The 21,784-nt window shown below is 42.8% G+C and overlaps 2 protein-coding genes across 26 annotated transcripts in view; one reads left to right on the forward strand and one right to left on the reverse strand.

Moving 5' to 3' along the window:
- Positions 1-11,757, forward strand: part of BMPR1B (bone morphogenetic protein receptor type 1B) — a 254,525-nt gene extending 242,768 nt beyond the window's left edge. For all 25 annotated transcript variants that reach the window (XM_048049459.2, XM_048049469.2, XM_048049464.2 and 22 more), the window contains 5 exons: positions 602-794; positions 1,219-1,516; positions 3,716-3,891; positions 5,594-5,724; positions 7,667-11,757. In XM_048049459.2, the coding sequence (XP_047905416.1) occupies positions 602-794; positions 1,219-1,516; positions 3,716-3,891; positions 5,594-5,724; positions 7,667-7,792 (924 nt within the window). In that variant the 3' untranslated portion in view covers positions 7,793-11,757. The remainder of the gene's footprint in view (positions 1-601; positions 795-1,218; positions 1,517-3,715; positions 3,892-5,593; positions 5,725-7,666) is intronic.
- Positions 11,758-21,195: 9,438 nt separating this feature from the next.
- UNC5C (unc-5 netrin receptor C) overlaps positions 21,196-21,784 on the reverse strand; it is a 247,808-nt gene continuing 247,219 nt past the window's right edge. Inside the window, 1 exon segment of the mRNA XM_048049472.2 lies at positions 21,196-21,709. Coding sequence (XP_047905429.2) covers positions 21,544-21,709 — 166 coding nt within the window. The 3' untranslated portion in view covers positions 21,196-21,543.

A 21,784-nucleotide genomic window follows, 5' to 3' on the forward strand; every position in this document is an offset into this window, starting at 1 on the left:
TGATTTTAGTGTCAGTTCATAGTACAGCCACATGAAAAAAAAATGATACAAACACTAGAAAGTGCATATTTAAAGCTGCACTTCCATATCTTTGGGAATATCAATTCTTACTTTCTATTCCTATGAAATTATTATATTTATTAAAATGAATGTAGGCATGTGGATCCTAACTGTGTAAGCAATGGCTGTGGTTCCTAACACCAAGTGAATATTTTGAAATTATTAGGCATGGGGTTTTCAAGGAAGGTGATAGGAAGATGCTCACAGTAGTTTTGGTGCTGCTCTGGAAGATAGGAGTTTTGGAACTGCTCTGGGCTCTTCTTGAGTCCCAGCCTTGAGTCTTAAAGGTGTTGAGTATGTAAGCCTTTGGAATTAGGATGGAATTCTTCACAGGGACAGGAATGACCACAATAGTGCTGTACCTTGGAGCAAAATGAGGAGCATCTGTATGGCAAAGCTTTTGCTGAAATCCATTCTTCAGTGGCTGAGTACTCCCAGTCCCATTAGGCTTGCTGTGCAGAGAGGATACAAAGAAGGACGGAGATAAATGCAAAAAATATCTGCAGAGTGAATTCTCACTGTGTGTCTTGGCATTTTACAGGTTCAAAGAACCATAGCAAAACAGATTCAGATGGTGAAACAGATTGGGAAAGGTCGCTATGGGGAAGTCTGGATGGGAAAGTGGCGTGGTGAAAAGGTAGCTGTCAAAGTGTTTTTTACCACGGAGGAGGCCAGCTGGTTCAGAGAAACAGAAATCTACCAAACTGTCCTGATGAGGCATGAAAATATTCTTGGTGAGTGAAATATTAAAGATCATTATTAGATAGTGCCAGCTTTCTTAAGTTTAATAACTTTGTATTTGTTGTTGTCTTACACGCTTTCTTATGTGCTTTGTTACCTGCTGTGCTCTGCAGTTAGTCTCCCTGTACTTTTGGAAAGGAAAATGTTTGAAAGATTCCTGTGCAGGTAAAAAAATAATGGGGATGGGAGATACTGCTCCAAAAATCACACATCTGGCTCTGCTACCTGTATCTGAGTATACAGGCTTTCTGAAAATATGTTAAAGGCTAAAGGTGAGACATAGTTACATGTAAGTAACATAAAAGAAGTTAAATGAATTGTTAAAATAAAAGTGTTGAAGTGGCTGAGAGTTCTGGCTCCTGGGTAGTCAAAAATCACCTTGAGAAATGTTAATTTGCAATTTTTTTTTTTTTTCAGGATTCATTGCTGCAGACATTAAAGGTACAGGCTCTTGGACCCAACTGTACCTCATCACTGATTATCATGAGAATGGCTCCCTTTATGATTATCTAAAATCTACCACCTTGGACACAAAAGCCATGCTAAAACTGGCTTATTCCTCCGTTAGTGGCTTGTGCCACCTACATACGGAGATCTTCAGTACGCAAGGCAAACCAGCTATTGCCCACCGTGACCTAAAAAGTAAGAATATCTTGGTGAAAAAGAACGGAACCTGCTGTATAGCAGATTTGGGACTGGCTGTTAAATTTATTAGGTGAGTAGAGCTAAGCAGGGTGAGGGAAAGTTGGTTAATCAGCCTCACGCTGGTTGTGTTGTTCTGTGTGTGAGTGTGCACGTTTGAGCAAGCACCCAAAGCATGCCTACATTGCCTTCACACTGTGCTCACCCATACATAAGATGGGGCTACCTATGTAGATGTTGCATAAACACAGAATGCAGATGTAGAAATAGTCACTTTCTAATTATTGAGCGCATTGTTTGCGTCTGTGCATATGGTTAGTTTTCATCACTGAATGCTCAATATCAACCTGAATATTAGTATTACCCCGTGCTAAAAGGATGTAGCACAAACAGGTTGAATTGACATCAATAAACTTGTCACTGAAGCTTTCAGCTTGTCTGGTTTCTAAATAATTCACTCACAACTTATAGGGAATAATACTAATCATTTGCACATGTTACTAATTGGGATTTATTGAAAAGCTCCCCATTTGGGCTGTGTTTTGTTTCATTTCCGACAAATCAAATTGCTGAGGTACAGATTTGATTTTTGAAATGGCTTTTAAATTTGATTTAAAAAAAATGGTTATGTGTCTAAATAACTTAGAAGGACCATACAAGTAGGACTTACTCACTCCTGGGATTCATAAAGAAGTCATTCTGATCTGACAGCTGGTTGCTCTGTTCAGGAGCTTGAGCTCTCAGCACTGGTCCTGGTGGAGATGTGTGTTACAAATTCTCTGATTTTTCTGAGCACAGAAATGTGGCCATAGGCTGAAGGTTTCCATTTCAGAGGTCAGCTTTGAAAGTGTGTGTTCCCTTAAGTATATGTGTATAAAAAAAGCCGTACAAATCTTGAACTGAAATTATTCAGAGTGTAAGTAGAGTTTTACGTGCTCTTCTCACTAGTGACTTATCTACCAGGTTTCTTGAGACCTTTCATTTATGAAGCTGACCTTTCTTTAGGAGATGAGAAAGGAACAATTTTACTTTGGGGAGCAGGGGCCTAGAAAACAACAAGTTGGAAATACACCATTTGCTGTAAAAGTTTCAGGGAAGAAATTCACCCTTTGCAGGCGTACTTTGCCTAAGAAATGTAGAGTAGCACCCTGTTTAGGTATGAACTGAAAAGTAGGAATGACCAGTGTCATTATTACAGTGTCTCTGTAAAAGAAGTTGAAATATATATTTCTCATTATCTGAATGGAATTTACTTTGCATAGCATGTTTTCATACAGAATTCTTGCTTAAAGAGCATTTCACAGGCAATGATCAGAAACAGAAAAGAAGTAGGTGAAAGGGATGTGCTATACTGAAAATAACAAATTTAGTAAAGTTCTTTGCATTTATCATTTTATTCAAAATATTGCAAGGCAGTGCAGGTCACTAGATTTATGTAAAGTTTTTTGACGTATACACAAATGCCAACAGCACGTGTATGATTTAATGTAGCTGACTGGATGTACCTCACACTTGGCTTTTTTTATCATTTTCATACTTGTAGGTGAAGAAAATTATGGCAGTCACGTGATTATTCTCTTGAGATTTTGTGATATTCGTCACGTTTAAAAGATTTCAGTTTTGAAGTTTTGAACTGAAAAAGATTTCAGTTTTGAACGTATGTCAGATACACGTTTACTCCTCTGGTCAGTGTGTGAGATATGACACCTTTGGTTATTTTTTTTTTACGCAATCCCATCTGTGTGTTTGTACTTCTTGATGTGTAAAGGCTGGGAAAGATCAAACATAATGCACACATGAAACATAGTTAGCCTCATCTTCCTTGCAAATCTGATTTGCGTTAGCTAAACGATACTGCCTGGGCTATTTAGTGTCCTCCATTAATTGCTAAGACTGAAGCATTACGTGGTGGAGTATGTTAAGAAAATAGCATTTAATGAAGATTTGATTGTTATCACCAGCATTAGAGTTCAGTCTAATGCTAATGAAATCTCACAAATGTTACAGCATCCCTGTTGAGTTTTATCTCTATCGTGGTTCTGCATTTGGATGCTTAATACAGCCTCAGGCAAGTCAGCCTTTTAGGAAGGGTCGAGTTCGCACTAGGAGGCTTTCTTTGTAAGAATTGTTCCATTAAGATTATACACTACTTTTGACCTTGTTTGAGAGTGAATGTGGTTTGAATTTACTACTTCTCCCATCTAAATTGCTTTCTTTTCAAGCCACTTTATTGCATGTTTGATGCCTTTTTTTTTTCTTCTTTTTATTTTAGTGATACAAACGAGGTAGACATACCTCCAAACACCCGTGTAGGAACAAAACGCTATATGCCTCCTGAGGTGCTGGATGAAAGCTTGAATAGAAATCACTTTCAGTCGTACATCATGGCTGATATGTACAGTTTTGGACTCATCCTTTGGGAGGTAGCCAGGAGATGTGTGTCAGGAGGTAAACAGCAAAAAATACCTTTTTAATAGCTGGGAGGCCACTTTGCACTGTGTCACTGAAACCCACAATTTGTTCATAAGCCCAAATCTTTCATTACATCCTTTTCTCTGGGTCATTATTTTTGCTGTAATAAACATACGTGGATAATCCATGCAGGTAACTCGTAATTTCTCTTTTCTCATTGAAACTTACTTTAAAGCATCAGTCAGTGCTATTTCAACAGCAGAGATGTATAGTGTATTTTAATGGCTTGTTTGAAGGCAGCAGATGCCTGCACTGCAGAAGGAATTTGGAACTTATTTTGGTGTTTTTTTTTTTTTTTTTTTTTTTTCTGAAGGCAGCACATTTTTGCTGGGCTGGGAGCATTCAGCTATTTTAGCAGAAAGAACAAAATAATTTCTTCTTTTTGTTAGAGTTAAATATAAGAAGACAAACAAGTTGGGGGTATGCAGTGACACTGTTTAAATAAATAATTATTTACAAAAACAAGTAGAAAGAAGCAGGTACCAGTCATGTGTCTCATTTCTTTCTGGTACCAGGCATTCAAGTGCGGGGAGAGCAATGATAAAGCGATGCAGCCAGCTGCAGGGCTGGGGCAAAGATCTGTTCTTATCTGCATAGGCTGTGTGCGCTTTCTTGCACATATCGCTCAGCGCAGCACAAAAACGATGGTTGTTATTACCTCTATTTTGCCACTGAGGAAAGTTAAATGCAGAGAAATGACCTGGCAGCAGTTACATACCAGATTGGTGGCAAGCAAAGAGAAGAGCATGTCTCTCGGGTTTGTGCTACCTTCACCAGGCTTTATTGATTTTTAAAGCCTGCAGTACTGTGCTGAATGCTTGCTCTGGGCTTACCCTAGAGGAGCTGAATTTCACTGGTGAGCAAAGTGATCCCTGTGTTTACACATTGGTAACGTATATTGCAGTGATGCTGTGTAAATTCTGTAATGCCATCGTCATCATTACTGTGCAGAAAGAACGCCTTGCCATTTTCTGAAAAGGCAGATAGTTAATATATACCAGGCCCACTGATATGAGGGAAACCTAACTCAGGGTTTACTATCTTCCTAATTACTCTGATATGGGCCCATTGCTAAAAAAAATTGTTCTTTTTTTATGGTAACTTATTGGAGATTGCTAGACTGGACAGCAGTGACACAAAGAGTCTCACTTGGCAAGTAACTAATGATTACATTGGAGCTTGGCTGTAGTGTAAACTTCCAGGGCAGCAAAGTCCTTTTTGGAAATGCATCTAATCGTTAAACAGTAAGGATATTTTCTCAGCATATTACACCCTATGCTATCTTTGATGTAACTCCAAGAAAATTCATTTCAGGAGAAGGGATGGCTGGAATCAGAGGGAGCAGTAGGTGAATAATGGGTATGCAGGGTGTCTCTGGCTGCGGGGTATGCACGCCCTGCCGCCCTACACTGGACAAGAATGGCAAAGGATCAGAAAATAAGCTTCCTCTCCAGCAAAGCCATGAGCTAGTATGCTCTATGGCTGCTCACTGCAGTATGTTCATGAAACTCAAATAGTAAAGGCCAAAACTGAATGAGAATTAAAGCAAAGTAGACAAAGCTGGCTGCACGGCAGAGGGCAACACTTTATGGTCAACATGATTAAAAAAAAAAGAAAAGGGAAGAGGATAGTGGAAAATGTCTTCTGCAAGTGATTTGCATCTGCTTGTTTCTTTCAGGAATAGTTGAAGAATACCAGCTTCCATACCACGACCTTGTTCCCAGCGACCCCTCCTATGAGGACATGCGGGAGATAGTGTGCATCAAGAGACTGCGCCCTTCATTTCCCAACAGATGGAGCAGTGATGAGGTACCATCCCCTTTAAAACACAGCCTGGGCTTTAATACTCAACTTGTTCTGGGCCTGAATTTGTGACAGCTTTAGTCAGAATGAGCGAGATTGACCTAATTGTGTGTCATTTTGAGTGAGGAGGAACTTCAGCACTGGCGCAACAGGGCTTGGGAAGGAGACCAATGTTCTCAGCCATCCCCATTGAAACTGCAGGTGTTGAGAGCCCCAGGGGCTGTTGCCTGTGGTATTTGTGAGCAGGTTTTTTTGTTTGCTAACAGTTCACATAATGATAGCAGGCTGTACTTAGACCTTTCTAGTCACTCTGTTTTCGTCTAGCACTCATTTTGCTTTCCGCTCTCAACATTAATAACATTAAATCGGTAGCTAGCCAAAAAATTTGCAAGAGAAATTATTTTATAGTGGAGTGCACTGGGGGTGTACGTGGTATACTGGCAGCAACTTCAGTGTGTGCTGATGTATTGGATGTGATTCCAACCTTGTTTCCTTTTTTTTTTTTTTAAAGAAACAAATTTCTTCTGTCTAGTTGAAATGAAGTGAGCATACGGCTTTTCTGTGATCACAGGTGTGCAGACTTGGAAACGCGATTTTGCCATGATTTTACATTAACATTAGCACTTGATATTGCAGTTCATTATTAAGGTATTGATATGCAATGAAAGCACTGCATCCAGGCTCCACAGAAGAGCAGCCCTTTCATCTTAGAGAAACAACACTCATGTACCTCTTCACATTGTAGCGTACAGGCCTACAGATGCAGCCTTTCAGAAGAGATGTAGGAATGCCAAAGAATGCTTTCCAAAGTCAAATTTGGATGTGTGAGGGGTGGGAGAGAACCTGATCTCTCACCACTGAGAGTTTGTAATGAAGCAACGTTGTGCTGGAGGAACTGGAGATGAACAGTTGATATACCACAGGCAAGCCTGCCAACTGCAGTAGCAAGGCTATAGAGGGGTCATTAATCATGTTAATTGGTACAGTTTAATGCTCTAAAGTCTTCTACAGTCACAGAAGACAGCTGTCATTTGGGAATAGCAGTGTTTAGATGAATATTCTGCAGGTAAATGAAAGACTGAGGTTACACAAATTGTGGGCGATTTGGGTATGTGAGGGAAAAATAAAACAACCTCCCTGCATGACCAGAGGCTTGTGCAACGACCAGTGTGGGAAGGTCTGCCCAAGAACCCATCCTCTCACTCATCACACCCATCAGAGCCTTCAGACAGGGTGGAAACACCAGAGGAAGTGTGGTTGGTATCGATTCCTAGGAAGACTTTTGTACAGGGGCACAAAGTATGTGTTTGATCTCCTCACACATGTACTGAGGGTTGAGGAGGCACGTTGAAGTTACTCTTCCTGGTTAATTGGTTAGTGTAACCAGTAATCCCACTTCAGGATTTCTACCAATGAGAGGCAAACGTGTTAGTGCACAAAGGCTAGTGTATGACCAAAATCTGTTTATAAAAATGTGTTTATTCTGGAATAATAATTATTATTATATTATTATAAAATTAGGTTGGTTATATATTATTTTAATATACTATAAATTTGTATATTATTGTAGGAACAGTAAGTAAAGCTGGTCTGGCACTGCTAGTAAGTATTATCCTTAATGCCTTTCAGGGTCTGCACTGCTTCTGGGCCAGGACCCTTGTGGAACTGGAGAACAAGGTGGACAGGATGGATAACTTTTCTTTCCCTATCGTAGCAAGGAAGTTTTCAGGCAAAGTAACTCTGCAGGGTGACAGGGTAGTCACGAGTGTGGTGCTGTGTGTTTGGAAGGAGGTGGTAGGCGCAGAGCAGGGACGCGTGGTTGTTCTGAAAGCCAGCATGCAAGTCTTTTTGGCTGCCATTAGAAAAGACCTCTTCTCTTTAGTTTTCCACCATTGCCACCCGCTGCAGTCTCATCTTCCATTGATTTTCCTTCTGTTTCCCTCCACAGTGCCTGCGACAGATGGGGAAGCTCATGATGGAGTGCTGGGCCCACAACCCTGCGTCCCGGCTCACGGCCCTGCGAGTCAAGAAGACGCTTGCCAAAATGTCAGAGTCGCAGGACATTAAGCTCTGATGGAGCAAAAGACAGCTCTCGTGAAGACCCACGGAAACGGACTTTCTCTTGCAGGCAGAAGTCGTGGAGAGGTACCAGCAGTCCTCACTGATAAGTACCTCGAGTGCAGTCATATTTAAGAGCAACTGTAAGTTTGTTTGACAGCTTTTGAGGAGACTGTCCTTGGTAAAAATCAGCTGAATTTTGACATACAAGGTTGGAAGAGGCTTGTCTGTCCTTGTTTACACGGGGAAATACAGTTTTAGTAACTGGTTTAAGATTATGCATGTTGCTTTCCATGAAAGCCACTTATTATTTTATTATTATTATTGTTATTATTATTATTTTGATTGTTTAAAAAGATACTGCTTTAAATTTTATGAAAATAAAACCTTTGGTTAGAAGTAAATAAGATGTATATTGTTACATTAAAAAAAAAGAAAAAAGAAAAACTGTGCTGAAGATGAAAGCAAAGTGACTTTTTCATTTATGAAGAGACTCTTGCACTCCAGCATTTAAAAAAGAGAGAGGGTCTGTGCAGTTTAAGGAAGCTGCAATGCAAACCATCCTAAAAGCTGCCTTCCCACAGCCCTTCGTATGTGAGTTGTTCTCCCAGTATAGATAGAGCCCAAATATTTCTCCACCATTGTAGACACGGGTTGATGAAGTCTTGTGGGTGGGTTGTCACTGAGGATATCACACTTCACTGAAGACCATCAGAATCCATGTGAACGTGGCAGGCACGATGTGAGTTGTTTAAGAAGCTCTTTGTGCTTCCAGGAAATCTCACGAAGGTGGTACCAGCATGATAAACAAGTGCCCTTCTTAGTTTTCTTTTCCACCCACTGCAGAATGAAACATTTTGAGTGAGTGGAAACAAGAGGAGCAAGTTTACACACTTGGATCTGCTTACTAGACTTTTGTTAATGAGGGAAACTGCTGGTAAATGAAACTGCTGGAACATACAAACAAGTCCAGTGGGTAGGAGAAAGTTCCTTGTGAAGAACAATTATTAACTTCTTGTGTAAAAGTGAAGTATCCATATACAACCACAGCTTGAAAAAAAAATAAAAATCCATGTTCCCTTTTTAAGGGAAAGCAAAGACCTGAAAAAAATCCCATTTATTTTGGGTCAGTCCTTTTTGCCACAAAGCACAAAAAGAGCCCCCTGGCTGCAGCAAAAGCTGGCATGGAGGAGGAGTTTGGGACTTGGGCGTGCAGCACAAGCTGGGCCCCATGCTCCTCTTGGGCTTGATGCCCTACGTCCAGCCACAGGCAGGACCTCCAGTGCTGGTGTTGGACCACCTCAAGGTGATCATCACTTCAGTGAGGGTTGTAAAGAAACACTTCGTGGCTGGTTCTGTGGGACACTGTCTCAGAATTCATCCCGAAACACCTCTTCACTCTCAGCATCACCAGGGCACCACACACTGAACATTTTGGCTGGAAGTTAAGCTGCCTTGTTATTTTGATGGCTTTCCAGCAGCCTCGAAGCCTGCACACTAGTGGCAGTCTGCACCACCAACCTGGGGCTGTGTAGTATCTCACAGCAAGAGGAGTTTTCAGAGGAGAACAGCAGGAAACAATTTTCCATCTTTCTCCATTCCTCCTTCCTGGGGCTGCAACAGCTGCTGCAATGTTAAAACTATAGAAGGGGAAATGAGAGGTAACAAGATGACAAAATATTCCCTATGAAGTATTTTCTTTGGAAAGGTCTCTGTTCTTCATCAGATTATCAAAGATGAGCTGTGTGGGATCTGCCATTTTACTCTTTATTTTCTTATTATTTCATATTTTAGCCCTCCTATGTCCTGTTTCCCTAGGTAGTGTTCAGTTTAATTTCAAAATAGGTCCTTACAAATGCTGCTTTGATTATGCTAAACCTATTTCAGAACTGAAATACTTGTCATGCTGGATTTATCCTCAGCATTTATGTAATGCTGTTTTTTTTCCTTCCCTTTTTGGACAAAACTGATGTATTTGTGGTAGGTAGGTAAATATAATTGGGGTTTAGCTTCGTAGCTCCCTGAAGGTATTTTTCTAGTTTGAAAAATTACCATTTAATACTTTCAAGCTAGTGGAGAAAAATGCGTGAAGTTCAAGAGAACCAGCAAGACCTACACGATTATAGGTGTTAAAGTTTAATCAGAGGATTTTCATTAATTAGAGTGCTTTCTTTTTTTTTTTTTTTTTTGCTTTCCAGTTTCCCTATACCCAAAAATACAAAGCAACACTAAAAGAAAATCTCTGAGAATTAATAGTAAGCCAAATCCCAGCCCCAGAGGGGAAATGCTGGTTTCCACTGTCTTTAATAAACAGAATGCTTGCATTAGTGATGGCTGAATTTGCTGCCCTCTTTGGGTGCCTTCGCTTGAAGACCTGTGGCCAAAAACGTACCTTTTTGTCTTAGTGACTTGAGTCAAAGGGTTTCCATATTAACTCATTTTACCTTTTGCCTTCATGCCCTTTGCCTTATGAAACAAACCGAGTCCCAGAGGAGCTGGGTTTTCTTTGTTCCGTCAAAGCCAATGAGAAATGCACCTATGCAAGGCTGATGGCCAGGGCTGGTCCTGCCATGGCTGGCGAGGGGGTAAAACTTGTGGAAATGGGGACATCATGCTGATTTCCTAGCAGTAAGGGGTAGGCTTCATCAATCCTACACAAGGCACCTCCGAGCCCAGTCCCTGCAGGTCACACAGCAGGATGCCTTTCTCCTGCTGCATTATGTTTCACATCTGTTTTGCTCAAATAGATTTCTTTTTAACATTTTTAATTATCATTTATTTCCCTGGAAGTGTTTTGGTGGGGGTTTTGCTGCCTGGTGATGACTCCTGCCAATGGTTTGCTAGATGTACTGCCCCTCCAAGCCCCCAGCACATGCTGTCAGTGTGCTGTGAGAGAAAGGTCCAGGCGCTGTTTTTTCTGAACAAGTCTTATTTTTTTCAGTCCAAGAGAAAGGGATCTAAGATACTGGTTGATAGGTTACATAAAGTGTATATGTTAAGTGTTCAAGTTTATGTGTTTTTATATATATATATATAAAATATATATATATTCAGTTGGGAGTCTGGAATAACTCCAGTATGTGGATTAAGAGTAAACTATTATGGAGGATAAAGCACTAAATAAAACATAATATTTATTTATGAAAATGCATAACTGACAAATCACTGCAACGGTGCTATATAGGAAAATATATATATATATATATATGAGGAGACACACATCTGAGAAAGCAGGGGTTCTGCAGTTATGTAAGTAGTGCCTGCCTATTTTCTCCCTAGACTCAAAAGGTGAGATTTCCCTCTCAAATCTCCTGCCCAGTATAATCAACGATACTGTAAAATGATATTCCTAAGGCCAGAAAATGGCCTGAGGCAAGCTTGGAAGTCATTTCTTTTAGCACGGTGACATTTGAGTTGCCGGCTGCATGGCTGACTTTATGCAACACTCCAAATGAAATTATTATGGTTTGAACGTGTCTAGTGACTACACATTAGTACATTTATTTTACCACTTCTGTAGCCTTTTAATGTCTCTTCCAGATTTTGGTAGTTTCACAGTATGTTTTGATTTGGGCTTCGAAATCAGTGGTGAAGATAACCATAGTTTCAGTGCCCACAGGTTTGGAAATCCAGTTTTCCAATGTAAATCACTGAGGGAAGTTTAGTGTCTTATTGGCATATAGTTAAGATGGCATAGGTAAGTGGGAGAAGTTTAAAAAAAAAAAAAAAAGAGGAAGAGAAATGCCATCTAGCAACTGCTATCCCTTCTCTAGCACAAAGTTATTTCTATTAAAGAAAAGGTTGATGATATATAGACTAAGAAACTACTTGGTGTTCTTTTTTGAGAACCAGTGCCTTATCAAACCTGTAAATACTGTAATTAGAAAACTTGGGGAGCAAACTGTTCTATTGTATTTGTTCAAATTGTATATGGTTGTTTTAACATTCCCCAAATAAAATTGTTTCCATCCCCCCATGAAAGAGATTGCTTTTATTTCTGTTTACTTTTCATATATTTGAAAAGCACTACCTTCGGGTTTCATTTCACTGGTTAGATTATTTTGACCATGACACATTTTATTTTTTTTTTTATTTCTCTAAGGTTTGCCTTTTGAACAAAGAAGTAAACAGTAAGACGCTGTGTGTTTCCACTGGCATTAAAAAAAAAATAAAAAAATCACTCCTTTCACAACTCAGTGAAGAGAGAAATAGCAATTAAAATAGTGTTATCACTAATAGAGCAGTTGCTTGCATTTTGTGGCTGATTATGTAAATCTATAGAAATTTGGCATTTGAATAATATTTTTGTGAGCCCCCCCATCCCTTCTTTCCCCTATGTATTTATGAATTATCACTACTATTTTTAATAGCACAAGAGGCACAGAAGGTAATCTGTGCACTGACTGATGCTCAATTTTCCAGCCTTGTGCTTCAGAAAAAAATAAAATAAAAAAAAAGTTGCAGCTTACATATACTGCATCAGCTGAAACATGGCAATGCTTAGTGCTTAGAGGCATTAGAGTGCATGTATCTATACATTCATATACATAGCTGTATATACATTTACTTCCTGTGCTCTCTTCTCTTCTGCACTGCCACGTTTCAGCATGTATCGTGTAGCTCAGTGTTTATGAGTGTGTATCACCTTGCCAGTTATTTTCAGAGAAGCCTGTAAACAGCATTTTTCTTGTTGAGCTGCCTTTTTCCTGTGACTGCACCTTGTCTTGTGGTGGTACAGCTGGCTATGCTGACATTACATGGTCCTTGTGATATGTTGTGTCACCTCCATTTGTCTCTGCCTTTCCCTACCAGCTCTGCCTCTGGGTCTTGATGTTTTCTAGGTTTGGCTTTTTGGGGCAGTACTATACTGTTCTTATTTTCCCTCCTGTTTGCTAGGTGTCTGGCTATTATTTAACCTTGGGCTTAAATACTTGTATTTTCGTAGAATCACAGAATGGTTTGGGTTGGAAAGAACCATAAAGATCAGCTACTTCCAACCCCTGCCATGAGCAGGGACACTTCACACTAGGCCACGTTGCCCAAAGCCCCATCCAGCCTGGCCTTGAACACTTCCAGGGATGGGGCATCCACAGCTTCTCTGGGCAACCTGTTCCAGGGCCTCACCACCCTCAGAGTAAAGAATTTCTTCCTTATATCTAACCTAAATCTACCATTTTTTAGTTTAAAACCATTCCCGCCTTGTGCTATCCCTCCACATATATCCCTGACAGAGTCCCTCCCCAGCTTTCCTGTAGGCCCCATTTAGGTACTGCAAAGCCTCCCCAGAGCCTTCTCTTCTCCAGGCTGAACAACTCCAGCACCCTCAGCCTTTCTTCATCGGAGAGGTGCTTCAGGTCTCTGATCATCCTCGTGGCCCTCCTCTGGACTCGCTCTAATGCATCCATGTCCTTCTTGTGCTGGGGGCCCAGGGCTGAATGCAGCTCTCTGGGAGGCTCTGAGTAGAGCAGGAAAATCACCTCACTCACCCTGCAGGCCACACTTCTTTTGATACAGCCCAGGATACGATCGGCTTTCTGGGCTAAGTGCACATTGCCAGCTCATGTTGAGCTTCTCATCAACCTTCACCCTCAGGTCCTTCTCCTCAGGGCTGTTCTCAATCCATTCTCCACCCAGCCTGTACCTGTGCTTAAATCTTCTTCAGCTGCAGGTGTTGCTGGGACTGTCCTGCTTTCATTCATGGTTGACAGAGTCATGCTACTGTCCCCAGCCAAAACTGGAACACAGCTTCCTTGTGCCTTTTGCTACACGGGAAGGAGATTTGCAGTCCCACCTTCAAATACAGAAACATCAAGAACAGGCCTTCCAGGAGTCTCAAGAAAAATACCAAGAGATGAGGTACCTCGAGAAAAAAAATCCCTCTAGATAAGGAAGAAACTGCTTGGACAGGGCAGAGACTGCAAGCTGCAGCAGATACAATCTGCAGGGATGTCAAAAACCGCAGGAAAATTCAAGCTCAGTAGTACACACAGACAGGACAGGAATAGTGGGATGAAAGGAAAGGAGCTTGTCTTCTGTAAAAGCTAAACATGCAAAGGGAAAACTGGAAATCTGTCAGACACCATGAAATACACAGGCAGTGACTGGTATCCAAAGCAGGCATCTTCATTTCACAGACATAAACCCTGCCTGCAGCTCAGCTTTCTTTAGCCAAAATTACCACAGAAGTTATTCCCCGTGCCCCTTAGGCTACAGATCCTCCTTTTGTGTCATGGCCGCCCGTCCTGTCATATGTAATCTACCACTTCCTGTGACAGAGAGGATAATCACAAGATTGAAAGAGAAGGGTGAACAGTTCTCCTTCCACGCTGCCAAAAGTCCAGTGGCTTTTGGACCGAGTAAACACGTCACTGGAGCTTGTGCTGTCCTCGGTGTGCCTCAGCAGTGCCCAGTGTTTTGCCTGCAGTCAGTGTTAGGCCTTGGCTCTGTAACAGGCCGGTCCTGCCAGGCCCCAGCTCTGGCCCCGATCGCTGCAAGGGAAACCAGGCGAGCCAGGGCTGCACCCAGCCTCCCGCAGAGAGTTACTGCAGGCTACGTGCAAACAAACTGCAGGAGCCAGCGGGCGGATTGCCCACATCCCACTTGTAGCAGAGAAGCCGGGGAAACGGAGCAGCCATCCCCCACTGGTGGCCTTGTGGTGACAGGCTTCGCTGAGGTCTGCTCAACAGCCCAGTGCTGTCCCACACAGGCAGAGCAGCCCAAGCACTTGCCACTTGGCCACCACTGGAGATCACATTAGCAATGTCTATAGGAGGAAAGATGAATAAAGACACCTTAAACCCCAGGAAAAGCTTTCTGTAATCCAAGCACAGGGGCGCCTGGTTATTTTAAAGGTGTGACCTATTCCAGCTGGCCTTCAGGGCCTGGCTCATATGCTGATTGACAATTTCCCAGCTTTTTGGGTTGTTGGCTGTGTTTTGCTTTTGCACATAGGCCGCTATATTACCCCTGTTGTGGGCAAGGTGAGCTCCTCAACCCGTGGCTTACCCATCGCCGAGGGGCTGGTGGCAAGAGAGGACCATTTCCCCACTGCCACCCCATGAAGGAGCAGCCATGTGGCTATGCTAGGAATTGTCTCTTACAAATTTATACAATTTAATACTGAGCACAGCATGTCTAAAAACTGGTGAGAAACAACCATCTCTGATAGTGGGGGATGGGTGCGAGAAGGATGAAAATCAGTATTTGGCCATTATAACCATCTAACTTGGACATGAGCAGGTGTCCACTAGACAGAAGCACCCACACTGGTTTTAGTTTGCCTCCTGGGCTGCTGCCTTCGTACTGGGCTTCTCCCGTCCATAACCGAAGGGCTGGAGGTGGGGAGGGCAGTGTTGGGCTCACCAGGCAGCCAGCTCAGCACCTGAGGATGTGTTTTCCTGTCTGTTGCTTTTCTCCACCTTTGACTGTGGCAATGAAATGAAAACCCCAAGAACATTGCCTGGGGTGGTTGCTCCCTGGGTCTTAGTCTGTTTTCCATGGGAAGATTGGCTTGAGTTGAGAGCTGCTGTCCTGAACAGCATGTTACAAGATAGACTGCATCACAAAGACATTTTATGCACAGAAGCATTTCTTTTGAGCAGATTTTTTTTTTTAAAGAAACTAAATAAAAGGCTCCTCATTCCTTCCAAGCTTCCAGGAACTAAACAATTGAACACAAGGTAGTGGTGTATTTTTTTTTCCAGTTGCTTATAAATATAATTTATTACCTGTTTAAAAATTCTTTCTTACACTTTGTACATGTCAGGCTGACAGAATAAATGCAGGCATTTACAAACAGAGGGAAGGAGAAAAAGGGAGGGGGGTAAGAGGCACACTCAGAACTAGTAAACCACACCTCCACTGTACAGCAATACAAATAATGCAATGGCTAGCACTTATCTGGTAGTAAGTCTTTAGAAAAGGAGTTGCATAGAAGATACAGCAATAGGGAAATCAAAACCAAAATAGTTCTCCATGTCTGAGTAGCAAAGAAAACAAATCCCACAAACCCTGGCAGAGCTGCAAAGCTGAGACACGTGAACAGGAGGGAGAAACATAATACATCTCGGCCTGGCTCGCACAGGCTTGTTATTTCTTATGGGCCCTCCTTCCATGCTTTAGAAAGGTACCAAAAGTACAGTCTTTGTACTCTTCAACATTAACAGACAGAACATATGTTAGCAAACGAGTTGACCACACAGGTGTACTGAAATGTTAATGCCATAACTTCTCAACTGCGTTACGCACCCTGCTTAGATGTAGGGTATGGACTCTTTGGGGGTGTTTTTTTCCAAGGTGACTTGCAAGCTAAATGGGAGAAGACTGTTTTGCTCCTCATTCTTTCTAATTTTTTTTACTTTCCAGACTGATTTTGCTTTTTATTCCTATTGTTTAAGCTCTCAAAATTTACTGGCAAGCTGTAGCAAGAGCCAGCTGGCAGCAACCAAAGAGGCCGTGCAAGCTTTTCTCATCTATGGGCTATTGTCCCACCAGCTGCAAGCCAGCAGCTGGAGACCAACGCGCGAGCCCTCAGAGAAGCACCTCACCGCTGTGGGTTGTCCCTGCATGACTACACGTGACATCCTGCTTCTTCACGGCCTTCCAGAAGCTACTTGCCTGCCATGGCTACAGGATGCTCTTGGAGAAAAGGCCTTGGGTACAGTGCACACAACAATTAGTTTCTTTGTAAACAGCCGAGGGGACTAAACCACTATTAAATACATTTAACCAGCATCACGGAAAATGTGAAATACCTATTCAGTGATAGAGGTTAGTGGAAACTCTGAATTATCATTGCTTTTTTGTACAGTCGGAACTTATCAAAGGACTTCCAGGTAAAGGTATTTTTCAGATTTCAGGGAACAGGTGCCAAGCTTAAAGGACAAGTAAGTAAATAAACTGCATGATCCTCTTTCAAGCAAGGAGCTTGACCTACCAAACTTGAGAGCTCATTTCTGTGGCTTTGGTTCAAATCCAACTCTATTTCTTTGCCAGTTTTCACACTGTTGGCTCTTACAGCACTGCCTAAATGACTTTGCAGTGATGATACCGCACTGAATTTTCACCTTCACAAGAAAAGGTTGTTCATAAGAGGATGCCCACGACTCACATCAGAGCTAAAAGCCTCCAGCAGTAGGTGTCCTTTATTTTCTCTTCTCTCTGTATGTATATATATTATACACATACACAAACTTTGCATTTCTCTGAGAATCCCACGACAAAGAATGTCAAAGATACATGCTTCAGCATTTAAAAACCTGCAATGCAGCTAAATTTATGAACTCAAGCTTTAACACACAAGCTAGGAATGGATTGTGGTGGTGACGCCAAAGTCAATACCTCATTGGAGCCCTTGTGGGAGAAGGGCCAAAGGTTTGGTTTTCATCTCTGCACCACCTGATATTAAGCAAGCCAGCCTGCAAACAATTAGTCACTCTGGGGCCAGATAAGAGCCAGAGTGATACTTGAAAAGACTTCTGAACAGTTGACAACAGTAAGATAGTTGACAAAGTGCCCTGGCCACGGGAGCAAAAAAAATCAACGGTATCATCTTGTGTAAAATTAACCTCAGGGCTGTGGTACCTACTTGGCTAGAGCATACAATGGTCTAAAGGCCCTCCCCCTGCCCCCCCCCCCCCCCCCCAAATTATTGCCCCATTCCACCCCACCCCCCAAAACAAGAAGAAAAGGAGAACCCAAAAGAAACTATTTTAGGTAGCAATACGAGACATTAGGACACTGTCCACAATGACGGGCTTACAGCATGTAAATACATTTATTCTATATGTAAGCAACAGAAATAGCAAGAAACCCAAGTAACAGACATGTTTTGCTCTGTGCGCATCCCAGACTCCAACATGTCTCATGAGTGTCTGCATTTCTGTCAGCGATTCAGAAAAGTCTTAGTCTCCCATGGAAGCAAATCTTGACACAAGAGACCCTCACTGCCTCAAAACTTTCAGGAGTCATTAAAACAATACTTAGATCTTGCACTGTTTGGTGTGATACAATGGATTGGCTGTGTCAGTTTTGTTTTTTTTTTTAAACAAAACAAAACAAAAAAAAACAAACCCAAACTTACCCTATACACTGACAGCCACTTTTACAAGAACACAACACAAGAAGAACTGAAGAAAATCAGGTGAAAAGGACTGCCTCCAATAGTGTTTCTAACTCAGAAATCAAAGGTTTTCCTTGAAGTCAGTAGATATTTTATATATATTTATATAATATATATATATTATTTATATCACTAGCAATCAACATGTAACGAAGAGATGGTGTGAAGAGCAGCAAAACTGCTACAGCACGCAACCGAGGGTGGACAACCAAAAGGATAAGCACTTAAAAAAGTAGCGACAACCGGAGGATAAGAAGCCTGCAGTCATTTTCTAAACCAAACGCGCTCACCTGACACGGAAAACATTGCAATAACTCGCAGGAGCTGGTCCTGCCTGCCAAACCGATGGGCCGTTTGGAAGAGCCGTCCCAGGGGAAGAAGCCCTTCTTGCCGGGACGATGTTTCTCTGGCCAACGAAGCCGTCGTGGTCGCGATCGGGCGCTGCCCCACGAGATGGCAGTGTGTCCACGCACTTCAGGCAGAGGGACCACCAAAATGCCTCGCCAGCACGGCTAGCTGGCCCTGCTCCCCTCTCTCCTGGCTTGGGGGGACACCAGGGGGTCCAGAGCCCCGTCCCAAAGCCCTCTCCCCAGCTGCGTGCCCTGCCACGAGGCTTGGCCTCGGAAGAAATTGAAAAAGAAGAAGAATGAGTGCGGGGAGCTTTAGCTGGGGAGGGAGCTCGTGCGAGCAGCGATGGCAGAGCTGCTGCGATGAGATGTGGATCTGCGGAGGAACTGAGGGGCAGCTTGCGTGGTCCCTGCAAAGGCTGACGGAGCAGCGGAGGGAGAAACTGTCCCGGGACATAAGCAGGCAAGGAAAGGTTTCTGAGCAGGCAGGATGGAAGAAGACCAGCTCCATCTCCCCGTGATGTCCCCCACTGCCATTCCCTGTGGATACTCCTCCCTCCATATAAATCCCTTTTAGAGCAATAGAAGGATAATGCCCCAGATTCAGAATATTTTAAGAATATTAATCATCAATTTCCCTTGAAGAGTGTATTGGGGGTGGGATAGGTCAGATAGCTGGCAAAAGGAGCATCGTCGTGAAGTGATGCAGATAGCTACGGGACACTTCTCTGCAAGGCCCCAGGGAGAAGGGCGCACACGTTTCCCACCTAGCAAAATAACACAGTGTACACAGGGAGTACAAGTGATCCTGGACGCCGGATAACAGACTGAGATGAAAAGGGGAAGGAGCTGAAAGTTAAGATCATGCACCTGCCTTGGAAGAGGAGTCACACGGGAAGAATGCACAGGAACGGTGAAGAAGCACGCACTAGATACAAGTAGTTACACCTGAACAGGGCACAGGAGGGAGAAAAGCTAAGACCTGGAGCTATATTATAGCTCCAAGATGGGTAAAAAGCTGCAGGAAAAGGGCAGAGCTGGAAGCCCCAGTCGAAGCCTCCTGAAGTTGAAAGCAAGATTTCCATTAGCATTGCAGAGTGCTGCATAAGCTGCCCAAGGTGAAAAACAAAATGGATGTTTGTGGAAAGGATGCCCTTGGCATCTCCGTGTTCACAGAAGGAGGGGATTACACAGGCAAAATGTGCAACTTTCAACTGATGTGGAAAGTTAAAATTTATGTCCTCTGGTCCCTGGATTTGACTGGAAGTCTGGTTTGCTAGCTGCTGGGTAACTGCTGAGAAAAAGAGTGCTTTGTGAACACTGCCCAGTGTGTAATGAAAGCACCGCTGGTGTCAGGGAGCTGAGAAATTAAAAACAAAACATCCCAAGCCTATGGAAATGTCAAACGGGAAAAAGGTCAGATGAAATTTTCCTTTCATTTTGACCAATGACATTTTCAAAGTTACCTTTAAAGGCGCAGTTTTGAAAGCCTTGGGAAAAGCAAACAAACAGACACACAAAAAAAATGACAAAAATAAATAAATCCAACAACAAAAACCAGCAGCTCAGGTCTGAGGAAGAACATGAAGTGGGAACACGTGTGGAGCGGATGGGCTGGGGAAGAAAGTGGGCAGAGGACAACCAGGGCTGGCAGTAAAAGCACTGCGATGCGATGCGCTGTGCTGTACTAAGTAGTCAGTCTTTTCACGGAGCAGAAAATGAAATATATTTGCAGTGACAACTGATTGAAACAATAGGTAGCTCCTTTTGCCAAGCTCCCGTATCACCTGTTTGCGGTGGCCAGGAGGGATGTGGCAGAGGTACAAACGCTCCTGGTGGGATAATACAGAAGACATACGGAGGCCACACTGAGCACACAAATCGGGTGGTCAGCATCAGCACCTCCATATGTTGCATGCCTTCGTCTGTACTGGTGGGCTCTGTGTATTTGGACTGGGAGGATGGATGGGGCCAAGCAAGACATCACAGCCATTTAGGGCCAGGACTGCTCCCAGGACAGCAGATCGGGGTGGTGCCAAATGTCCTAGCTGGCTGCAGAGAGGGGTGCAGGGCTAGAGCCTTTGCAGGCACAGCTCAGTGACTTCAGTGAAGCATCACCAGTTTGCACCACCTTTGCGGCAGGCATTGAGCACAGCAAGGACAACACGGGGTGAGCAACCCTTGTGGGCCGGCAGAGGACTTTGGAGGATGGCTGGAGAAAGGAAGGACAGCCGGCATACAGAGGTCTTCTAGCATCTTAGAAGACCATCAAGAAGGGGAAAACAGGCTCAACAAAAATGTGAACAACTCATCCTGCTGCTGACAGAACTACAAATAAAGTAATAATGATAATAATAATAATCATTATAATCCTTGCACTAGATACTAATTAGTAAATAATTATCATAGCAAATCCTCTTTTTTATTTTTTTTTCTGGGTTTCTTTCCCCCCCCCCACCCCCCAACTACTCGGAATTGCATATCTGGCCCCACCATATCACAAAGGGATAGAAAGGGTCTGGTTACACTTTGAATTGAGAAAAATTGACTCCTATCCTACAGTCCCCACTGCCCTACAGCCATTTTCCACAAAAGCTCGGTGGGGCTCCCTCGGGGAAGGATGGGAACGGTACATGTGTTCCTGCTTAGCACCCAGAGTACCTGCTTTCCAGATGCACACCTCTTAAACACAGATTTTTTTTTTCTTTTTTTTTTTTTTTTTTACAGGTAGGTCTAGGAAACAGAATAATGACAGGAGGATCATTGTGAGACAATCGATGCGTGGAATTGTAGCCAAAATCTGAATTCACCAGAAACCAATAATCTGAAATAGCCACAACCAACTGTCCACAGCCTTGTCTAGAATGGCTTTAAACAAAAAATATAAAGAGCCATGGACAGTCTCCTTACCCCTGTCCAGAATTTGATGTAAACAACATCCATAGAAACTGGGATTGTTAAGAAAGTTTATCCATATATCTGGATAGCAATAAAAAGCGTTTCCTAGGAAACTGTAAAATCCTGTACCAAGCAGTGTACAGCCAAGCCAAGAGGAACATTAGGTTGATTTATATTTTCAAGGTACAACTTTGCATGATTTCTCTTAGATCCTGTGATAATGTACAAGGAGAGCACATGTGAAGGTCAGGGCTGTATATTTTTTTGTTTGTTTGCTTGCTTTCTTCTCTGAAATGTCTCTTGTGTAACTCATTGGTCTGGGTTTTCATTTCAATTTTCGTTTGCAATAACAGGGCTTTACCGCTCCCTGTGTCTGTCCTTCCTGTTCACGCCAAGGCTGCATCAGTAATTTCCTTCTGCTGCCAAAGAAACCACGGTTTCGTGTCTTCCCATTTCTTCCAGAACCGCTGCCAGCATGCTCAGGTTGCCGTCGGGGAAATTCTGGGCTTCCCAGAGATCCAGGATCACCCCGGTGGGACTCGATTTCGTAGCAAAATAATTTAGGTACCTGCAACAGGCCAAAAGGAGACTTGTTTTTATTTTTTTCAGCTGCATGAATTTATACCCAGATTCGTCCAGGTTC

Source organism: Anser cygnoides, chromosome 4 (genome assembly GCF_040182565.1).
Source record: "Anser cygnoides isolate HZ-2024a breed goose chromosome 4, Taihu_goose_T2T_genome, whole genome shotgun sequence".
NCBI lineage: Eukaryota > Metazoa > Chordata > Aves > Anseriformes > Anatidae > Anser > Anser cygnoides.